The 24,144-nt window shown below is 42.5% G+C and overlaps 1 protein-coding gene across 1 annotated transcript in view; it reads left to right on the top strand.

The window, feature by feature from the left end:
* The window catches only part of TAF1B (TATA-box binding protein associated factor, RNA polymerase I subunit B), a 75,530-nt gene that overhangs the window by 34,366 nt on the left and 17,020 nt on the right, over nt 1-24,144 (top strand). The window contains exons 4-6 of the mRNA XM_027773518.1: nt 13,500-13,647; nt 20,799-20,976; nt 21,546-21,592. Coding sequence (XP_027629319.1) covers nt 13,500-13,647; nt 20,799-20,976; nt 21,546-21,592 — 373 coding nt within the window. The remainder of the gene's footprint in view (nt 1-13,499; nt 13,648-20,798; nt 20,977-21,545; nt 21,593-24,144) is intronic.

Genomic DNA, 24,144 nt, shown 5'->3' with positions numbered 1-24,144 from the left:
ATTTGGATATATACAGTGCTTTCTTTCTTTTTTTTTTTTTGAAAAAAAAAAAAAGGTTTTTTTGCCATAGAGTGCATGTACTTGCTGGAGATAGAGACAGAGAGGGAAGGTGAGAAATCACCGCTCTCCCCTCTCCCCTCCAATGACCATGCTGTAATCCCTTCTCCATTCTCCTCCCAGGAGTTTGGCCATGCACCCACACACACCTAGCATGATCTTTAGGACGCCTAGTCTGGGGCTCAAACCTCTATCAGCCCTGTGGGAGTCCAGTGCCTTAACCACTATGCCACCTGCTGGCTCCTACAGTACATTATTAATGACTGTAGTCACCCTGCCATCCAGTAGGTCTCAAAACTTATTCTTCCTGTCTATCTGAAGCTTTAACCAACAACTTCTCATGCTGTCCTTCCCCTACCCCCATCTAACCTCAGTAACCCATCATTCTCTGTCTCTGTGAGTTTGACTTCTTTAGAGTTCACAAGTAAGAGAGATCATGCCGTATTGTCTTCCTCTGCCTCACTCATCTCTCTGAGCATGGTGGCCTCTACATTCGTTCATGCTTTTACAGATAACAGAATTTCCTCTTTGTAAAGGCCGAATCATATGCCATTATGAGTATATATATACCCCGTGATCCATGTGTTTGTTGATGGACACTTAGGTTGATTCTGTGTCTTAACTATTGTGAACAACGCTGCAGTGGACATGAGAATCAGACATTCTTTCAACACATTGATTTTAGTTGCTCTAGATAGACCCCAGAAGTAGGATTGCTGGATCATATGGTAGTTCTAGTTTTAGTTTTTTGAGGAACCCATACCATTTCTATAATGGCTGTATTCATTTATATTCATACCAAAAGTGTACAGGAGTTACATTTTTCTCTGCATCCTTATCAACATTTGTTCTCTTTTAACTTTTAAAATTAATCTTGAGTGAAGGTGGACAAGATAAAATAGTAGATTTCTTGTAGCAATTTTGGTGGGAGTATAAGCATCAGAAATAATGTGAGGCTTTGTCTTGGTAACAAATCTTACACCTTGCTTTATTCACTTATTATATTATGGAGAGTTATTTTTACGACACCATCTGCAAGAGGGTATCGTCATCGTATTACTGCTTGTCACAGCAGCTGGGCTGAGAGCTTGTTTTTTTTTTTTTAATTTATTTTATAATAATTTAAGATTTGTAAAGGTGCATAGCTAAAAATAGTACAGTAATCGTGCATGTATTTTTACCCAGATTCAACTATTTTTTTAGCACATTGTCCCATTCGTGCCATTCTCCCATGTATCTGTGGAATTATCTGCGTCACTGGTGGCGAATTACATCTGTCACGGCCCTTGCCTCTGAAGGACTTCAGTGTGTGTCCTAGGAATAGAGGTGTTCTCTTACAGATTGCAGTTTAGTTATCAGTTTCTTCTTCTTCGTAGAGCTGCATAGTATACATATGCCATGATTTACTTAACTATTTCTCTACTGGTAGAATTTTGTGTATGGGGAGAAAAGGCTAAAGAGGGCTACTAGGTAATGGAGATACAAAACAGAACTAGAAACGCGTAATCTATCAATAGGAACATGGATAAAATGTGATATATTCATACAATGATATATTAAATAACTGTGAGAACAAATGGACGGAAGCTCTAAGTAAGTTAATGATGACCGAAATTCAGGATACTAGTTACCCCCGGTAAGGGAGCAGGGAGAGGGGAGACTGGGATGAATAAGGAAGGTGGAAACACACGGTAGGCACAGCAGTTCTTCAGTCAGGTCGGAGGTTCACAGGTGTTCATTTTATTGTCACGCTTCATAGCTGTGTTCTTTTGTATCTTTCAAAATTTTAAAGGCAGGTAGAAGATTGTGTAAGCAGTATTTCTAAAAGAGAGAAATAAGAGACAGCATACACTGAGTGGGATTATTTATATGTTTTGCATCTCCAACTAAAAGGTGTAAACTCTTTCAGAGCAGGGGCCATATTTAATGCTTCTATTTTATTATCTATGAGACCTAATATAATGTATACACAGTAAGGACTCAGTCTGCTTTTATTGACTAAATGATTAGAAATAGATGTAAAATAGAATAGGTTTAAGTGCTTTATTTTTGGGAGATATCAAATTGACCTGTTGGAGGAAACCAGCAGTTAGCGTAATGGCTATGTCGCTGGACTCCCACGTTGTTGACCGCGGTTCGCGTCTCGAACCCAGTGGCTTAAAACTCACACCGGCTGCGTGTGCGTGCGTGCCCAAGATCCTGAGAGGAAAATGGAGGAGAAGGGATTGCGGCGTGACCATCCCCCCTGGGGGGTGATTTCTCGCTTTCTGTCTCTATGTCTCTCTCTGTCTGGCGAGTGCACATGCCCTATAGCAAAAACCTCTCAAAAAAAAAAAAAAATTGACCTGTTGGAGAGTTTTTTCTACTTCAGTAGGAAATTTCCAGATTGCTTCTGATGTTTCTATTACATATCAGAAGACAATTAACCGGTAGCATTGGTTTAAAGATTCAAATGCATTCTATTAAACGTTCATGGTAAATGTCTGAGCTATAACTTCTGCTTACAAGCGAGGACATTTAAAAATCAGATGGGTGTGTCAGTATCACTTATGAAAACCAGTGTGCCAGGTAAATAATCTTATCAGTCGGTTTGTACTCTTCACCAGACACTGAAACCAGTAGTGAATCACTCAGGGTAGAAAATATGTCCAAGAGGCTACATTTGTATTTTTTAGGAGAATCTTACCTCATGTTTGCTGAGGGAAACCAGTGATCCCACATGAATTGTCTGCGATCTGTTTGATCCTGGGCCAGTACAGCCCAGAATCCTGCAGACTTGGCTTGGTGCTCCCCTCACCTCTCCTTCCCTGGGAGAAGAATGGGAATGTGGTCTTCCTTTAGCCTAATCAAAACCGATGGTGACAAAAGAAGCAGCCACCTGACCCTGAATCCCAGCTTGTGGTCTCCTTCAGCACAGAAGTGTGAGGTTGGAACAGGGCTGTGTCCAGCCAGCAGAGCGTGTGAGAGAGGAGGGCTCCAGTAGGTTTTTCCCAGCTCTGATCCTGGGGCCAAAACAAATCCCTGTCTCCTGCTCGGCTGGCAAGTCCTCGTTGGTCATCAGCTCATGGTTCTGTGTTCGTTCACGGATTTGTATTTGTCTATACAAACCAACAGCTTATTTCTAAAAAAGTCTCATCCTCAGGACTAAGACCACATTTCACATAAAGCGTGGTCACCTCAAACTTCCCACTGACTATGCTTGGAGGAGAACAAAGTATATTTGTTACTGCATAGCACATGTACAACCTTTAAGATAATCCTAGCAACCAAAAATGAGAGGTGAGCTGTTTCATGAATCACCTGCGTGTAGAACTCATTTCATCCTTCCTCCGTGATCATCCATTACTGTGCTTTGTCATTACTTCTGATAGTTTCATTCCTTCTTAGTTTTCCCGTGTAATAGAGTCTTGCTGTACATTTGGATTAACAGGTGCATGTAGCATTAGCTTTTTCTCAGCTGAATCTTTGCTTCAAAACAACAATAAGAGTATGTAAGGGTGAGGCCCTGCACGCCTTTTTCTTACATAGCTGAGCAGGAAGTTCGCCTCCGACAGGGTATTGTAATCAGGTTTATCACAGGAGCCTACTGTTGTGTAACAGAAACTCTAGCTTGTCCTTACCTGTCTGAAAGCATTGCTTCATGGAGGAAAATAAACTCGCTGGAATATTTGTGAAATTCAATAAAATGCTTTCCCAAGCACTTTGTTTTTAATGCGTGCTGGAACAATTTAGTATAGCTTTATGGTCTTTTAAAAAACAATATTAAACTTACGATTTCTTACTGTTCTAATTAAATGGATCTGTAGCATTCTAGAAGCCTGTGTGTCATATTTAGTACACCTTTTAGACACATCCTAGCCCAGTGGAATCGTCCACATGCCCCCTCCCTCCTCCTCCTCCTCGAAAAAGGGGAAGGTTTAGGATGCCTTCAAGTGACTGTTTATTTAATTGACAGGCAGCTTTTCTTCATTGTGTGCTTTTGCCTGTGCTCACAAAAGTGCATTCACCATTCCATAGTATGTTGAAACTGTTAAATGGAAACGGCTTTTCATTAACAAAGGAGGCCTTTTCTTCCCCTCGTTCATGTCTTAGGTTCTCCTCTAAGTCTTGGCTTCTTCAGCAGCTGTACCTCCAGCAGCAATGACAAAAGGTGTGATTGTTCTGAGAGATGGCGATGACGATAATACCAGGGGAGTTCTGTGTGTGGGCTGCTGGGGACTGCTTTTCTGCTGTGTTTGGTTTTGTTTTATTTTTGTTCCAGAAAGTTGAACACACCTTCAAAACAAAATAGGGGAGGGGGAGGGGGAAACTTTACAAATCCTCTTCGAATCTTTATCCTAGGGTAGCTAGGAGAGTTTCCTTCCATAAAGTTGTTCTGTTAGTACTTAAAAGGGCCCTCTGTGCCCATAACAACCAATCTGGAGACCAAGTCCTGAGGAGGCGACTGGTCTCCTCACCCCAGCAGGCTGAGAGCTGCAGTCCTGCCTCACCCTGACTCCGAGTGAGTTCAGGGGAGGAGGCAGGTGTGCACATTCCGCTGTGGTGTTCCCAGCCACCTCCTTGTCCTCACCCAGGTAGCTAGTCTTTTTTTTTTTTTGGAGAGATTTTTGCTATAGGGCGCATGTGCTCGCCAGACAGACAGAGACAGAGAGATACAAAGCGAGAAATCACCCCCCAGGGCGGATGGTCACGCCGCAATCCCTTCTCCATTCTCCTCTCGGGATCTTTTTTTTTTTTTTTTTGAGAGATTTTCACTGTAGGGCGTGTGCGCTCGCCAGACAGACAGAGAGAGACATAGAGACAGAAAGCGAGAAAGCACCCCCCAGGGGGGATGGTCACGCCGCAATCCCCTCTCCTCCTTTCTCCTCTCGGGATCTTGGGCACGCACGCACACGCGCCCGGCGTGAGTTTTTTAAGCCATCGGGTCCGGGACACGAACCGCGGTCGACTACGTGGGACTCCAGCGACATAGCCATTACGCTAACTGCTGGTCCCCCAGGTAGCTAGCCTTTTCAGTTTACTTCTTACTTAATTTGAAGATAACTCCCTCTGTCTCCTTTTTCTGCCTCTGCCTCTTCTGCTGCTTTGTATTTTACTCAAGTTTCTGGAGTATGGTGCTGATTTGAAGCACTATTCTAGGAAAAAAAAAAAAACACCTTTCTGTTCATCCTACAGAACAAACTGCAAATCTCGTCTCTTTCTGGGAACGGCTTACCCAGTAGCCAGGTCACTGGCTGGACCAGAGTGCTGAGTCTGGACACTCTTGTCTCTTTCAGAATGTTACTGCTTCTGCCAGTGACTTTAGACAGTAGGGCTACTTTTATCGTTCAGCTTTGATTTTCTTCATTATTGCATATTTGACACCCACAAGCCAATTTTCTAAACAAACAGCATGTAACATCCGTATTTTTCTACTGTGGTCCTTGGATTGTCTCTAAATCCTTTCAAGAATGAGCCATTTCGTCATCCCTTCCTAGATGCGGCAAGAAGGGCTGAAGAGGAAACTGGAGACTCATTCAGAAGCACATCCCCAGCGTGGTGAATGTTGATCCGCAGCATTCTCCTCTCTCCCTATGAGTGAAGAGAAGAGACGTCATGCTGGTTCAGCCGGGCCCACGGAGTGGCACTGGTTCAGCCGGGCCCACGGAGTGGCACTCTGCCCTGCTGATTCATTTTGCCTTGGAGCAATCTCACGGCCTTTGTGAAACTGGGGCCCTTTTGGCTGAAGGGAGGAAAAGACTCCTCCAGAGCTGTCAGTCACTTCTTTGGCACCTCGGAATGAAGGTCTTACTGGATCAGTTTCAATACACTGGGTGGCTCCAAACTTGCTCTGGCCGTGTTCACCGTCCTACTCTGTGGCCACATGCAGCCCTTGTGATTGTTTGTGCGATCTTTGCTAGAAGAATCTGACAGGCTTGAAATCTCCCAGAGCAACGAAGGGCAGTATCACCATAATAGGTGTTCTTGGTCTCCCTCCTCCTCCCTCCTCCCGTCCAGAGTCACCCCTGGCAGGCGGCAGAGGAGAGACCGGCTGACATCGCCCTTGTTCCTGGCCTCCTACATCTCCCCGTCTCAGGGATGTCTGTGTGCACTTCTCTCTCCCAGCCTGCACAGGAAAGCCACCAGGGTTCCTCCGGTCTGCAAGCAAGACAAGAGTGGGAAGCACTGCGTTTTATTTTTTGCATCTCGCTACTGGTGTACTCTGTTTTCTAGGGACTCTGCCTATTTCAGTCATCTCTGTAGGTTCCCAAGGTTTAGTATGCAGATGAGGACCCTGGAGTGCTTATTTGAACTGCGAATCCTTAGACCCAGCGCCAGAGCTTGATTTAGGAGTCTGGTGTGGGACTAAGATGATGCGGTTTTGAAGATCAGTTGCGAGTGATTTTTTGGTAGTGTTGGTGCTTTGAGAAGTAAGAAGGAATCTCATCTCTTTACCTCCTGCTTTTGTTATTCCACGTTGTCCCATGAAAGAGTTGAGGCAGAATTAGGCTAGTTACGGATAACCACAGGGTCAGTATAAATAAACCATTATACATTCAAGCTTGCAACGTTTTAAACAAGGTTCTGGTAGGCCTCTGTTCTACTGAACACGGCAGAGGTTCTGCACACCTAGTGAAAATATCTGGCAGCTTCTAAGAGACTTTTCCCTTGGGTGTGTTCTAGAGATGAATGCATTTTCTGCCAGTCAAAATAAGACTCTTCTAACACAGTCGCTGCATGTTTGCTGTAACTATTATATAATAGTCGATGTTTTAGAATCTTGTCAGAATTAGAGACTGACTCTTTCGTCGGAGCTAAAGACAATAACATGTTTTATTGTCCTCCTGTTCTCTAAAATCAGGCTAAATGACAGTGCTCCCAGTCTTCTGCCAAAGGTCAGATACTTTGCTGAGCTAGGAGGTTAGGACCCCACACTGGCCTGGCTGTGGTCAGTCACAGATGTTGCAGATGTGGTGGAGGAGGCTGGCTGTCTGTGGCACAGTGCAGCTGGGCCAGTGGCACAGGTGACGTCAGTGGCAGGAGCTAGCATTCTCCTGCCTTCGGTCTTGCTGGGACAGGAGGGTCAGAAATGGTGCTCCTTTACCTCATTTGAAGCTAAAGCACTAAAAGAAGGCACTCTCAGTCTTACCCTAGGATTACTAAATGCGATAGTAAAGTAAGCGTCATGTATGGGTAGAGGCCCGGAGAAGAGATCTCGCAGCTATTTTATTTTCCTTGCTCAGTTTATTTTGTCTTCTGGGAAAGACAGTCCTGTGTTGCAGTGCTACCTTTCTTTAACTTACTCTACAGCATGTGCACTCACTGGGGACAGGGACACAGAGAGGGAGGGAGGGAGAGAAAGAGACAAAGCACCCCCAGGGGCATGGCCACACTGCAATCCTTCCTCCTCCATTCTGCTATCAGGATTTTGGGCACCACACACATGACCTGTGTGTTTTTCTTTTTCCTTTTTAAAATTTATTTACATCCACTATACAAAATGAGATTTTCCACCAGTATGTTTTTCAAGCCGCCAGGTCTAGGACTCAAAACTGCAATGTCAGCCTTGTGATTCCCAGCCGCTTTAACCACCACGCCACCTGGCTATCCCGGTGCTACATAGTTAATGGTTGCAATTTAATAACTCCATCTTACCTGCCAAGTATGTTTCTGTTGCTGAGAGATTTTGTATAAAGTAAAGGTAGATATTAGCAAGTAATAAAGATTTTGAATATTTGTAGATTTTTTTTATATGTCGGATTTTTTTGTATTTCTAATTATGACCTCTTGAGCCAACTGGTGACATGGTGACTAAGGTGGCTAGATTCCACATGGCTGACTTCGTGGTCCTGGACCCAGTGGCTTGACCAACACATCAGTGTGCGTGAGGGTGGCTTCGGCTGTGCGGGAGCCCGAGGTGCATCTCAGGCCTGTTTTGTGCTGCAGCTGGCAGTCCTGTGAAAACCGCCACTTTGGATTCTTAGTGGTAAATTCGTAAATGTGAAATCGCACATTGTGACGGTGAAGGACTTTCGTTAGGAATCTTGCTTGTGGTCGCACCCACAGCAAGAAGGGACACATTCAGAGATTACTTTTAAGGGGCTATCGATTTGAGAAATCTGGGAGTCTGTGGACCCCAGGAGATTCAAAGACTGAATCGCTGAAACAGCTGTAAACAGTGACGAGGGCACCGCTCCCTTCCCGAAGTTTCAGTCACGCAGCGGCCTTAGCAGCTGCGTGTTTATCAAGTGCCTCTCTGGGCAGAAAGGGCCTGTCTCCTGCCAACTTCCTTCAGGGACATTTTTCTGTGAAGAATGCTACATTGTCATATATTTAAAGAGCATAGGGAAAATAGACTGGTTGCATACTACTTCAGCAGATATTTCCTTTTGACTTTTGTTTTTAACATAGTATCCAAGATGAATGAGCTCATTTGTCAGTTTGGACAGACTTTCACTAGAACTTGTTTTCTAATATGAGCAAGACATAACTACTAAATAAGATGCGATTCAGAGTATTAATACTGGAAGCTAATGTGATGTTTTCATAAACATGAAGATTATGTGCAGGACCAGGGACCAGCAGGTGGCGTGGTGGATAAGGCACTGGACATTACCAATGGCTGACTATGGTTTGAGTCCCGGACCTGGTGGCTGGCTTTCTCACTTTTCCTCTCTCTCTTTCTCTCTCTGGTCAAATTAGAATGGGTGAATGAATAAATAAAATTGAATAATTATTGTTTTAAGAAAATAGTTTATATGCAGGAACAATGTACTATTTATCAAGATACCATTGCAAAAGATAAGTACAGTTCACATGTGATTTATACTTTTTTCCTTTTTGGAGAGGTTTATGCTATAGGGCACGTGCACTTGCCAGAAAGACAGACAGAAAGCGATAAATCACCCCCCGGGGGGATGACCACACCGCAATTCCTTCTTCTCCATTCTCCTCTCGAGTTCTTAGGCACGCATGCACTTGTGCCCGACGTGAACCACTGGGTCTAGGACTTGAACCACGGTCAACTACGTGGGAGTCCAGAGACATAGCCAATACACTATCTGCTGGTCCCGTGATTTAAACTTTTGAGTTCTATGAATTATTAGTAGGACATACTTTGTAAGAATGTTAACTGAAAAATGTAGAAATTTTATGCTCTGAGGAAAAAAAATTTTTAAAGTAAATGTAGTATTTGATACCCTTTGGGTGCCATTGGAGTTCTACTTATGTTTTGTAAAGATCTATCGTAGCCTGGACATGTTTAAATATGGCCTTAGATATAAACTATTTCGCAGCAATTATTTCAGCAGAGTTCTTCAATTAGTGGTCTTTATGACTGAACTGTTACAGGCAAATATCTAGGGGAATAGTTATCTGTAGAATTAGCTTCTTGAGAATTTGGGGTGTTGATTTTTGAAGGGTGTTTTATATCAAACATCTGTTTTCAGATTGCTGATTGGGATGATTATATTCTAATAGAGAAACACCAGTAGTTGTGTGGATTTACTTTACTGTGTCTAAAATCACATTGTCTTGGGTAAATGTAACTAGTGAATATAATGAAACAAAGTAAGACTGTGAACACAGTATATAACATTAAAATTTATTTTTTCTTTTTTTTGGAGAGGTTTTTGCTATACAGCACATGCGCTTGCCAGACAGACAGACAGAAAGTGAGAAATCACCCCCGGGGGGGGATGGCCACGCCACATCCCTTCTCCTCCATTCTCCTCTCGGGATCTTGGGCACGCACGCACACGCGCCTGACGTGAGTTTAAGCCACCGGGTCTGGGACTCGAACCACGGTCGACTACGTGGGAGTCCAGCGACATAGCCATTACACTAACTGCTGGTCCCTATAGCATTAAAATTTGACATAATTTTTAAAAAGAAAAAGACATCAGTCACATGTGTATGCATGTCCAAAATCCTGAGAGAAGAAGGGATTGTGGTGAAATTACTGGGGGGTGATTTCTCACTTTTTCTCTCCCTCCCTGCCATGAGTACATGTGCCCTATGGCAAAAACAAGAAAACAAATAAATACTATGGCATCTAATTTATTGTGTTTTTTCCTTTGGGCGGATGTTACATAGGTTCCTTTTTATGCTATGTGACTTAACAACAATATTTTCTGAAACAACTCGAGGGATTTAATTGACCTAAGTCAAGTTGAAAGCAGATTTTCACTTGGATCAAGGAATAACTTTTTGATGGTTAGGCTTACTGAAAATGAAATGACTGCATTCAGAGAAGGCGTTGGTTTCCCACCACTGAATTTACAAGGGCCAGAATCTTCATACGAGGGATTTTGTAGGTTGAACCGGGTGTGCTCACTGGAGAGAGAGAGAGAGACTGAAAAAGCATGTCTCCCCCACCATGTGGCTGGTCATGCTGCAGTCCGTTCTCTTCTATCTCTCCTTTCAGTGTTCTAGACATACATGTACACATCCAGGCATGCTCTCAAGCCATGAGTCCAGAACTTGAGCTACACATCAGCCATATGGGATCCAGCCATCTTAACCATCCTGCCGCAGGTTAGCCCAAACCATGTGCTTCTTAAGGATTTTCCAGTTCCATATTTTCCAATTAAATTATTTCTTCTACAAAGGTGATATGTGTAACAGCTCTTATATACAAAATACAAATGGAACCAGACTTATGGTCTGACGTATGATTTTTTTGACTTTTTGATGATGCAAATGCAATATGCATTCAGTAGAAACTGTATGTGGGTACTTCAAGAAGTTCTTGAAAAGAGGGAATTAAAGTATGAGTTTATTTAGATGCAAAAATAAATTGAAATCCATGCATAGTTTTTTCATAATATGTATTTTACATAAACTATTCAAAGACCTCTCCTACTTCAAGTTCCCATACAACAACTGTCAGCACAGCAGTCAAATTACATGAAATATTCAGTATTTGATTATAAAAAAAGAACCAGCCATGTGGCATAGTAGTTAAGGCACTGGATACCAAATGGCCTACTGTGCAGTTACAGTCCTGGACCCAGCGGCTTGAAAAACACACCAGGAGTATGTGTGTACATGCCCAAAATCTCAAGGGGAGACTGGAGGATAAGGGATTGCATTGTGATCACTTCCCCAGGGGTGCTTTCTCACGTTCCCTCTCTTATGTGCTCTCTCTCTGTCTCTAGTGAGTGCACGAGCTCCATAGCAAACTAAAAAATTATGATAATAAAATAGACTTTGTGTTAGATGATTTCACTCCACTGTAGGTTAGCTCAAGTGTTCTGAGCATGTTTAAGGTAGGCTGGGTTAAGCTGTGATGTGTGAATAAGTTAGGTGTGTTAAATGCATTTCAACTTAAAATATTTTCAACATATGGTGGGATTATGGGAATGTAACCCCATTGTAAGTCAAGATATAGCTGCAATTATCTATTATTATTTTTCCTTTCTTGGCTCCTTTTGTTTGCTTTTTATTGAGGTAAAATAGGTGTACAGAAAAGTGACTGTGTGACTATGTCATAAACATATGCAGATTAGTGACTGTTCACCACCTGACACAGAGATGTACCTGCCCCTAGATGGAGCAGCATTCGTTACTAGCTTTCCAGAAGCGCTTCCATGTGCCCCCTTGCAGTCACAACCTACTTCACCCCAAGAATAATTGCATCTTGCCTTCTAACAGGATAGAGGTTTAGGATGGAGATGCTCAGTTTCTCCGTTGTGTAAATGGGTCATTCTCTTGCATCCAACTTCTTTCTGTGAACTTTATGTTTTGGAGATTCATTCATATCGTTGCAGGTAGAGTATTCATTCATTTCATTGCTATTGTGCTATTATACCAGTATATTAAAATTTACTTATCTGGGGCCAGCAGTGGTGTGGTGGTTGAGTCGCTGGACTCCCACATGGCCAAACACAGTTCGAGTCCCGGACCTGGTAGCTTTCTTTCTCGCTTTCCTTCTCTCCCTCTCTGTACCTCTCTGGTCAGGTTAAAAAATAATAATAAAATTTAATAAATATTTGCAAAAATAGAATTTAAAAAATTATTTATCTGTTTAGGACATATGGGTAGTTTCCAGCTTGCAGCTTTTACAAATAATGTTCTTTTGAGCATCCTGGTTCGTGTCTTCTTGTAGGCATGCATCCGCAGTTCTGTTGGGTGTACGTAGTCAGGGGCAGAACTGCTGTCAGAATGTGCACGTGCTCAGCTAGTCACCAACTGCCACCCAGGTTTCCAAAATGTGTTTGTTCAGGCCCAATTTTAACAAGGTCCTATGTATCCGAAGTGTTAGTTTTTCAGAAATCCCATAAGCCTTTCGTTTATATCTTACTTGTGTTGCTTGATAGTTTTCTGTAATGTACTGCTTATCTCCTTTTCTAGACGGCACACTTCTTGAGGGATTTGTTCTGACTCATCCATGTCCCCAAGTACCTTACACAGTTGCATTGATAGGCCCTAAACTTACTGTTTTTGTATGGATGGATAACTAACTGAGAAAAAAAGGAAATGCATTAATATTAGGAATGTTCATAAACTACGAAAATAAAAGAGTATGCAGAAACTACAAGGGTGATCTTAAAGTGATGGAAAGAATTAATTTATTGGGCCAGCCAGGTGGTGTGGTGGTTAAGATGGTTGGATCCCACATGGCCAAGAGTGTGGTTTGAATCCTGGTACCAGCAGTTTGAAAAACATGCCAGATACTGTGTGTGTGCCCACAATCCTAAGAGGAAAAGGGGTTGTGGTATGGTCATTCTTTCTTGGGGTTGTTTACTTACCCAACTTCTGTCTCTCTCCAGCAAGTGAATGCAACCTACAGCAAATTTTTTAAAAAGAATTTATTAGTATTTTTTCATAAAGTTTCCTGAATCTTATCAGAGAGTATTATGTACTTTTATGTGAGAGAGTTTACTGTAAAGTCGGACTTGGATTTGTAACCACTAGACTTAAAGCCTGGTGCTGTCTCCTTTGTGGAAACATGAGAACAGTACGTAACAGCGTGCTGGGAACTTGAAGGCTGGCGAGAGGGTGCAGGTGAAGAGCGAGGGAAGTTGTATGTTAGCGCAGGTAGGACAGTGTTGTAACTCTAATTGGGCTGCAATCTTTTCCTTTATTTTAAGAATTATTTTATTGAACTTTATTTAATTCATTTATTTATTTACTTTAATTTGGCCAGAGAGAGACAGAGTGAGAGAGAGGGAGAGAGAGAAAGAGGAAAAATGAGATAGCAAGCTGCCAGGTCTGGGACTTGAACTGTGGTCAGCCACGTGAGAGTCCAGTGCTCTTAACCACCATACCACCTGCCAGCTCCATGGGCTGCAGTCTTATCTGTTCCCCCAGATTCTACTAAGGCAAGAAATAATTATTTCAGTTTATAATGGGTAAGGCCAGTAAGCTAGTCAGTGTATACATATTCCTTTTAAAATCAGAAAAACATTTTAACTTACATTGCAAAAATCACTTCCTTTATTATATCTCTTTTATTTCAGTCTTGGCCTGACTATGAGGATATCTTTAAAAAAATGATTGAAGTTGCCACATTTTTAGATTTGCCCCGTTTTCCAGACATAACTGAGGACTGCTATCTTCATCCCAACATCCTGTGTATGAAATACTTAATGGAGGTCAATCTCCCTGGTAAGTATGTGACGTGTACCTAGGAAGCTTTACTAGGATTATAATAGCAATTATAATCTATAGACTGTTCAAATCACAGACTGTTAAGAGCCCCCGAAAGGGCTCATAGTAATCTGAAAATTGATTTCAAAATCCTTTTTTAAAACAACTCAAACCAGAGGCCATTCCCGTAGTATAGTGGTTAAATGCAGTCCCCAGGAGCCAGGTGCCATGGGGCCAACTGCTGTTCCAGTTGGGGCCTGGTGGCTTGAAAACTTTACTAGAAATCCTGATGGGAAGGAGAAATGGAGGAAAAGGAATTATGGTGGACCACACCCCACTGGGGGGCTCTGTCTCTTTCTCTCTTTATTGCCCACACCCTCTGGCAAATTAAAATGAATAAATATATTGGCCTGGCTCGATGGCCTGGTGGTTGTGGTAACTGGTTCCCACATGGCCAACTGTGCAGTTTGAGACTGGAACCCCGTCTCAAACTCCGATTGCTTGTGCACGAGTGCCCAACTCCCAGAGGGAGAGGGGAATGGAGGGGGAGGAATTACAGTGTGGCCATTCTCCTCTCTGTCTCCTGGTAAGCACATGCATCTTTAAGCAAAGAAGAAAGGAAGGAAAGAGAAATCAAATTCAGACCCACTAAAATAATTGAAGGGACATTGTTCAGAAATACAGAGTTCTGCTTTGGTATGAAAAATTTACTCTTGGGAACCAGCAGTTAGCGTAATGGCTATGTCGCTGGACTGCCACGTAGTCGACTGCAGTTCGTGTCCCGGACCCGGTGGCTTAAAACTCACGCTGGGCGCGTGTGCATGCGTGCCCAAGATCCCGAGAGGAGAATGGAGGAGAAGGGGTTGGGAGTAAAGGAACAGCGGGTTCTGTCTGTGTCACTGCTGACCCAGCTCTTCCCCTGTGGAAAAGCAGCACTTCATTTACGGGAAGCATCGTTATTAAATAATGAATTCTGACTTTAAATCCCAGACACTAGTATCTGGTAAATTTTCATTGTTTGACAATGTACATTGTTTCCAATCCCTTAAAAAAAGACAGAGATTAAAGTCTGGCCAGAGCATAGGGAACTCTTCAAGGCAGTGAAACACAGGGCATGAACAGGACCGCTCTTTGCCTCATTCACAGTGTACCGCGACACAGGAGCCCTGATTGGGTCTGCTGATGGGATCCAGGCCTGAATTTCTTGCCAGACTAGAAGTTCTAGATTTTTATTCGTAAGAGAAAATACAAACATAGTGTGGCCATGCCATTACTTGAACAATATATAAAATGCAATCGAATGTTTTTTAATAGGAGAAGAAAATACCTGTTACGTGAAAAAAAGCAATATATACAGTTGTATATCTGTTAACTACTAAAAAATATGTAGTAACAATTATATAGAAATGTAAATATAGTCTATAATATAAAAATATTTCTAAAAACAGGAACAAAAGCAATTTAAAATTTTCAAATATGTTGTTTATAAAGCTAAGGGATTTATGTCTCTTGTTAAGATTGTAGAAGTCCCTAACCATTTCATTTACATTCTAGAATTCAGAAGCTCTCCTTTCTGTATTTCGATATGGTACATAGATCAAAATTGTGGTTTCAGATTTTTTTTTTTTTTAATTCTTGATGGCTTTCTCAGGTATTCAGACATGTATTTCAAAATCTTGAATTTATAGGGACCAGCAGTTAGCGTAATGGCTATGTCACTGGACTCCCATGTAGTCGACTGCAGTTCGCGTCCCGGACCTGGTGGCTTAAAGTCACGCCGGACGCGTGTGTGTGCGTGCTCAAGGAGAACGGAGGAGAAGGGATTGTGGCATGGCCATCCCCCCGGGGGGCAATTTCTCGCTTTCTGTCTCTCTGTCTCTCTCTGTCTGTCTGGCGAGCGCACGCGCCCTGTAGCAAAACCTCTCCAAAATAAATAAATCTTAAATTTATAAAGTGAACACTATGAAAGGAATACTAGGGGTCCAGGGATTACCGGAATGCCGCTGATGCAGTCTGGATAGAGGCAGGCTTTTGTCTCAAATGCGTGTTATTGGACAGGGCGCGGAGTGTGACATTATTTTTTTGGCTGATGTGTTAGTTTGATGGTATATCTTGCCTACCCTTCTTGACAGTAACAAGTAGAATTAAGTCCATTATAATTTGCAGAATACATTATTGTCATTTGATCTTTATTAGTGATTTTTTTTTAGGGGCAGTATTATAAAGAACCAGGGTGGAAATTTTTCATTTTTCAGTCTATTGAATTGGAATAATTTGAAATATAGGAAAAAAACGTTTAAAAAAAAGTATATTGGTTTTTTTTATCTATAATAGCAATACTGAAAATTTAGGAACAACCTAAACAGCCAGCAGAATGGTAATGCTTATGTAAACAGTGGTGTGTATAGTCATCACAGCATTGTGTAGCTTTAGAAATGATGTTTATGAAGAGTTCATAAAAGCATGGAAAATAGTCTTTATAATAAAAAATGAAACAAACCAAATTATAAAATTATGTATATCATGACCACAGCTACGTAAAATGAAAATATTTATTAAAAAATATAATACACAAAAACGTTAAAGTGGCTATTTCTAAGTTATAGTACTACATTTTTTTTCCTTCTATCTTTTCCTTTTTTTTTTTTTTTTAAAGGTTTTTACCATAGGGCACGTGCACTCACTAGAAAGAGACAATGAGAAGGAAAGTGAGAAATCACTCTCAAGGGGGGATAGCTGTGCCATAACCCCTTCTCGCTCATTCTTCTCCTAGAATTTTGGGCACATGCACATACACACTTGGCATGATCTTCAAGCCACCAGGTCCAGTATTCAAGCTGTGGTCAGCCATGTGGGATCCAACCATCTTAACCTTTTTCTTCTATTTTTATATATTTTATAAATGTCTGGTTTTCAGTCTGTATTACTTATTAGTCAGGGGAAAGCAATAAACTATTTTTTTTTTAAAGGTAGATCTCTAAGTTAGGACGTGAAAGTCCCTGGAGCCGGCAGGTGGCGTGGTGGTTAAGCCACGTGGCCGACAGCAGTTTGAGTCCCAGACTTGGTGGCTTGCTTTCTCGCTTTACCCTTCTCTCGCATTCTCTCTCTTTGTCTCTTTGGTCAAATTTTAAAATAATAATAAATAATAATAGCAAATAAAATGTTTTTAAAAGATGTGAAAGTCCCTACCCCTTAGGATTTAGATTCTCAAATGACTGAAATGGTTTGCAAACTTTCTGTGTGTAAGGTTGTAAGAAGAAGAGGTGCTATTTTAAAATGACAGATATTGTTGTCAGCAGTGCTGCGATCAAAAAGAAGAGCTGGGCATGTGGTCTTTTTATTTTATTTTATTTATTTTTTGGAGAGGCTTTTGCTATAGGGCACATGCACTTGCTAGACAGGCAGAGACAGACAGACAGAAAATGAGAAATCACCCCCCAGGGAGGATGACCATGCCGCAATCCCTTCTCCTCCATTCTCCTCTCAGGATCTTGGGCATGCACGCACACACGCCCAAGTGTGAGTTTTAAGCCACTGGGTCTGGGACGCGAACCACAGTCTACTACATGGGAGTCCAGCGACATAGCCATTACGCTAACTGTTGGTCCCATGTGGTCCTTTTATAAAGAGAGGCTTTAGGGTTTCCAGAAAGCTCGGAGTGGTTTTAAGTTTACTAGGGCAACAGGTGTCTGCCTGTGCACAGACCCTGCTCTCACGGGGCTCCCGTGCTGGCGAGGCGAGCCTGCTCGGTTGAGCTCCTGGCACTGTCACAGCCATAGAGATAATTCTGGAGAACTTTGGAGTTTCCAAACTGCCCACAGTGATGCTTTTTCTTTGTGAGAGTGAGAAGAGAGGGCAGGAGAGGGAAACCCCTGACAGATGAGACTGAGGCCCACGACATCCAACTGGCCGGTGGCAGCGCTGGCTCCCACCGCATGCCCAGCTTTCTTTCCACATCGTGCTCCCTTTCAGGATTCTGCACCGTCCCTGCTACTTCCCTCCTAAGTTCTTCCATCTGCTTTTATTATTATTATTCCATTTTTTATTATTATTTTTTAATTTGACCAAACAGACAGAGAGAGAGAGAAAGAAAGGGAAAGTGAAAAAGCAAGCCACCAGGTCCGGGACTCAAACTGCAGTTGGCCATGTGAGAGTCCAGCACCTTTAATCATCACACCACCTGCCGCTGCCCACTGTCTGCTTTTTTGTTGCTCTGTACTTTTGGTGTAAGAGGAACAGTTCAAGATACTAATTTTAAAAGTTAACTTTTCCCTATTTTGAGTGTACATATTTAATTGAAAGAATCCTATCTATTACTCGATTTTCTGGTTTTTTCCTTTGTAACAAAGTCTTATACATAGTAGGCATTCAGTAATGCTTGTTGGATTGAGCTTAATTTTATAATTTTTTTAGAGATATTTTTGCTATAAGGTGTACACACTTGGCAGAGAGGCAGAGAGAGATAGAGACAGAAAGAGAAAAAACATGCCCAGTGGGAATGGCCATGCCATAATCCCTTCTCCTTGACTCTTCACTTGGGATCTTGGTTACATACACGCAAGTGCCTGGTGTGAGTTTTTAGCTGCCGGGTCCGAGACTTGAACCACAGTCAACTACATGGGAGTCCAGCAACGTAACCATTACACTGTCTGCTGGTCCCACTTAATTTTATAATTTTAATCTCCTAATATTTTTGTATTCAAATAAAGTCTCTGAGAAAATTTAGAGGGATTTATAAATTGAAATGACCTAGACAGTAGTGTCCACATTCTTCACTGGAGACCTTCCTGATCTGGCCCTGCCTGCTCCCATTCAGCTCTGAAGTCTTGTCAGATGGTTTGCATTTCCTGAGCACCATCTCAGACTGTGGTCCTGATCATATTGCGTTCTCCCTTCTGACATGTCCCCAACAGTCACTCTTGGAGAAGGACTGTGTCTTCTTCTCAAGTACCCAGACTATAGTTGTTCAATAAATGTCTTTTTTGAAAGAAAGAGTAAATGCCAACCAAAACCTGTAGCTATATTATTAGAATCCAGTAGATGCATAAAAATATTTTATGACATATTTTTTAAAAATTTTATATACTTTTATTTCTATATGAACAAAGCTTATTTAATCAGTGATTTATTTAAACATTTCTAGAGAGATTAGTCTTATGTTTCATTCATTCTTTACTATAAATGTGTATTGGGTCGTCGGAAAAGTCATGACACATTTTTGCACAGAAAAATCGTTAGTACTAATGGGTAGATTGCTACTGTTGGGAAGACAAATGAAACAAGACTGAGTTGCCCTCGTGTTCAGGAGGGAGGCGAAGTCGTGACGAGTGCTGGGGGAGCTGCTTTAGCAGGCAGAGGGCTGAGCAAGGACGACTCCTGGCTTCGCTCCAGTGTTCTTAGAGCTGGCGGGTAGAGGCGCCAGCAGGAGGCGTGGTGGGTAAGGCGCTGGACTCTCACTGTGTTGGAGTCCTCAGACTTGGCAACTTGCTTTCTCACTCTCCTTCTTTCTGTGTGTCTCTCTGGTGAGTGTGCATGCCCTACAGCAAATTAAAATAATAATAACAATGATAAAATTAAATGATAATTTTTTAAAAAAAGGAAAAGAAATGACTGGCAGAACTGAATTCTGCAAGGTGGGTGACAGCCCAGCAGAGTTTGAGATGAGGAATGGAGGAAGGCAGTGCTTTCTAGACAGAGGGACAGGAGTAACTGTGCAAAGCAGAAGGCACATGAGAAGGCCTGTTTGGGGAGCTATAAAGTTTGTTGAGGCTGGGAATGCTAAGTTTCAATGGGTTCATGAGAGCAGAGGAATGAGATGATGGGTCCAAAGGGTGAGACCGTAGGAGGAGCTGCCAGTTACGAAGGTGAGCCAAGGGGCAGACAGTGGAGGAGGAGGACAGGGAATGGATTTGAGAGCTGTCAGCACCAGTGAAGGTGTTTAGGTACATTTGTTTACCTGACCATCACAGTAACTGTGAAGGAGGTATTACCGTTCTCCTATTTTATACAGATGGAAAAAATAGAACAAACGGAGGCACACAGAGGCCCTGTACTGCGTCCAAGGTCACAGTGCCAGTAGTGGTGGAGCAGGGACCCAGTCCAGGTTCCATCGTCTACTCTTTCTTTTTTTTTAAGAATATTATATTTAACTTTATTTATTTATTTATTTACTTACTTACTTATTTTAATTGACCAGAGAGGGACAGAATGAGAGAGAGAGAAGGAAAGTGAGAAGGCAAGCTGTCAGGTCCGGGACTCAAACTGCAGTCAGCCACATGGAGTCCAGCACCCTTAACCCCCACGCTACCTGCCGGCCCCTCCATAGTCCACTCTTAACCACTGTCCGGATGCCCCATGGAGAGAATGGAGTGAGTGCCAGCTGCGTGCGTGGAGGCAGTTCAGTTCAGTTCAATTCTGTGCATGTTTGTTATGCTCTTGTAAGTAATTGTCATGGTACTCGAATTAATTAGGATGTGGTGCATCTTAGGTACCTAGATTACTGAGTAAAGAAATTCGGTTAGTAACTCAGTCTTCAAAGTATATTCTTTCATACTATCTTATTTCATCTCAGTTTACCCTCATCATAACCCATTTTACAAGTGAAGAAACTGAGGTTAAGTGACACTCATCCGGAGTCACAAAGCTAATGATTGGAACGCCTAAATATAGGCCCTAGGTTTTCTGGTTCCAGGTCCCACATTATTCAGCCTTGAGTAATAGGTGCAGTCTGTGCTGAGCATGTAATTTTTCCGGAAAGCAGTACCTCTAGTTAAGCATGCTGAGGGCTTCCGGGTGCTCACCAGCCCCAGCCAACTTGAGCACGTCCCGTGGAAGCTTTCCGCTTCCCAGGGCGTCAGTTTCAGGTGCTCACGCGCTCTGTAGGAGCAGGCTGGGACAGGTGGTCTGGAGCACTGCCTGCGGCTGGCTGCGGGACACCAAGGCGCATCCCACAAACGGGCCGTGTTTAGGAATTCAGATAGGAAGAGTTAAGCCTTGCCAAGAGTCTACCGTTTGTTTTCTGTACAGACATAATTTTTTCGTTTATTTTATTCACAAAATGTGTGTCTTCAGGCTGTAGCATAGCCTCATATTTTCAGGTGAGGGCATACACATTCTGTGGTACAGTTCGCCACAGTTTAATTCACATTTTACTTTTTGTTCTTCAACAGATGAAATGCACAGTTTCACCTGCCAAGTGGTGAAGCTGACTGGAGTCGGAGACGTGGATTTCCTGACATTTGACCCGATAGCTAGAACAGCAAAGACAGTTAAATACGATGTACAAGCCGTGGCCGTCATCGTAGTGGTATTGAAAGTGCTCTTTCTGTTGGATGACAACTTCGAATGGTGAGTGTATATTTTGTGACAAATACCACTTTATTATGCTGTTGCCAGGTTTTTTTTTTTTTTAAGGAAAAATATTGTATTGTTTTTCCCTAATTATTTGAAGTAAAGAAATTTATATGTTACCTCAATAGAAAATGGCGGCCCTGTTGTTCCAGAACACTGACTAATGGTAACGCTCCTCCATAACTCCCTGACTCAGCCGTTTGATCATGTTCTACTCCTGTTATCCATTCATTGCGCCACTCGCCGATTCCTGAGTTTTACTGTAACATCATAAATCCTGAAGAACCATCTAGTGCTTTTGCTACATGCCTCTGGGCCCCTGGCACCACGTAGCTCCAAGAGATTATTTTAGAAAGTAAAGGAATCTTCAAGTGTCAACTCTCCCAAATGCCAGCAAGGAATAACAATGTTTTAGTGTCTTCTCTTTCTCAGCCACTGCTTCTCCATTAAATTTTGGCACCATTTTCAAGTACTGTTCTATATTTTCCTCTCTGAAGAATTTAAAATTTAACTGCCCAAATGCATGATTTCTAAAAAACAAATCAACTTGTTTTTATTATTGTCAGGTCTTTGTCAAATCTTGCTGAAAAATATAATGAAGAGAACAAAGAAGGTACTTAATTTTTTATCAGTCAAATTCAAAATGATTATAAATGATGGATTAAAAGATAAAATAAATGTAAGGGGAAAACTTGAAAAATATGCATGTACACAAATGATACCTTTTACCAGTGTTATTTTCTCATGTAATTATCCATTTATATTTCTAGACTAATAAAGACACCTTAGTGACTGCCGGCTGTGTCTCTAAACCAGAGTGCTTTTTGTTCCCACCTTCTGCACACTAGCCCCTCTAGACCATGGCGAACCTACCGGCCACTCTGAGACTGTCCTGTCGAGTCTCATACCTTCAGCCTTGGTTCTTGCTGTTCTCCCATCTGAAATGTTTTTTCCTTCTTACTCCTGACTCCCGTTGAGACCCCGTCAAATCCCTCTTCATTCTTCAAGAGACAGCGTAAATTCCACTCTCCTACCTGTTCTTCACACCCACGGACTTCACCTCTTCCCAAATCAGAACTGTGACTCCCGTCCAGACTTACATGTTTACCACACTGGGTTCTGGCTAACGGCCCAGCTGTCTTTCCCTCTTAGTGTCAGTCTTCGTGGAGTGCTTACCATTAGTGCTCTGCAAGTGGTAGACAGGTAGGTAGATTGTGAGCTTTTATAAGGAAGGATCATATCTTACTTTTTCTTTTCTTTTTTTTTGGAGAGGTTTTTGCTATAGGGCACGTGCGCTCTCCAGAAAGACAGAGAGAGACAGAAAGTGAGAAATCACCCCCAGGGAGGATGGCCACGCTGCAATCCCTTCTCCTCTATTCTCCTCTTGGGATCTTGGGCACGCATGCACACGCATCCAGCGTGAGTTTAAGCCACCGGGTCCAGGATTCAAACCATGGTCGACTACATGGAGTCCAGTGACATAGCCATTACACCAACTGCTGGTCCCATATCTTTTTTTTTTTTTTAATATGCTTAATGTCTAATTTAGTGACTAGTATAAGAACAGCTCCATGAAGCTTGGTGAATATTGGAATCCTCACTTCAGTTTTTTTTTTTTAAGAATTATTTTATTGAAACTTTATTTTATTTACTCACTCATTTATTTATATTAATTTGACCAGACAGGGACAGAGTGAGAGAGAGAGGAAAAGTGAGAAAGCAAGCCACCAGGTCCGGGACTCGAGCCACGGTCGGCCATGTGGGAGTCCAGAGCTCTTAGCTACCACACCACCTGCCGGCTCCTCAGTTCAGTTTCTTAATGTTCTCACTAGGACTTTATATTCCTTGGTTTTAGGAACTTGAGTTTAATGGTATTAATTAGTTGGTGTGTTCTTTCCAGAATATGTGCAAAATAAAATACTTGCCTGTAGATTGGTTGTGTTGGTGTCTACACAGAGTGGAAGACTGAACTGGGTGTCTTATAATGTTCTCTCTAAAGGAGTATAGAAGACCGTGTAGACATTGAACTTTGGAGATGATTTGGCTTGCTCGAGGTCAGAGAACCTTGTTTTCCTCTATTCTTACCATCCATTTGGTAGTTTCCTCTTCTCCGTGGCTATACGGCCTACAAGGTTGCTTGAACTATGTGTTAATTATATTGGCCAGTGGAGAGATTCTAACTAGGCAGTGAGAGAGACTATCTTTTTTTTGAGAGAGAGATTTTTGCTATAGGGTGCATGCACTCACCAGAGAGACAGAAAACAAGAAATCACCCTGGTGGAGTGGGGGGAATGGACATACTGCAATCCCTTCTCCTCCATTCTCCTCTCGGGATTTTGGGCATGCACGCATACACACCTGGCATGAGTTTTAAGCTGCTGGGTCCAGGACTCAAACCCTGGTCAACTATGTAGGAGTCTAGCAACATAACCATTACACCATCTGCTAGTCCCAAGAGAGACTATCTTCATCAGAGAATAATCCCCAGATGGATTGAGTAAGAGTGAGGAGTGAATTTTTACAAAAACTCAACTGCAACTAATTCTGTTGTCTCTCCAGTCGCACTATCTTGAACACACACACACTATCTGTCTGCTGCAATCCACCTCCTTATCTGTAGGTCCTTTGAATTAGAGAGAGAAAGAACAGCAATAGGAGCTGATGAAACTAGAAATCTAGATTCAGCTCCTATGGCACCATCTCACACACTTTTTAGTCATCTGTTCCTTAATTCATGTGTTTGCCAGACCTACTGGACCGCTACTATATGCCATACCCTGCTGATGCTCCAGTATGGGGAGGAGGGAGCTTGATAGCTTAGGGACAAACAGAATATGTCCTCTCTTCTCAAGGAGCTCATAATCGAGTTCTGAAAGAACAGACTTTGAAAAGATGCTTTTGGTGGGGAACCAGCAGTTAGCGTAATGGCTATGTCGCTGGATTCCCATGTAGTCGACCGCGGTTCGTGTCCCGGACCCGGTGGCTTAAAACTCACGCCGGGCGCGTGTGCGTGCGTGCCCAAGATCCCGAGAGGAGAATGGAGGAGAAGGGATTGCGGCGTGACCATCCCCCCTGGGGGGTGATTTCTCGCTTTCTGTCTCTATGTCTCTCTCTGTCTGTCTGGCGAGCGCACGCGCCCTACAGTGAAAATCTCTCCAAAAAAAA

Source organism: Tupaia chinensis, unplaced genomic scaffold (genome assembly GCF_000334495.1).
Source record: "Tupaia chinensis unplaced genomic scaffold, TupChi_1.0 Scaffold000045_1, whole genome shotgun sequence".
Taxonomy (NCBI): Eukaryota; Metazoa; Chordata; class Mammalia; order Scandentia; family Tupaiidae; genus Tupaia; species Tupaia belangeri.
Note: the sequence above shows the minus strand (reverse complement) of the source record. Positions and strands in the feature narration are given on the sequence as shown.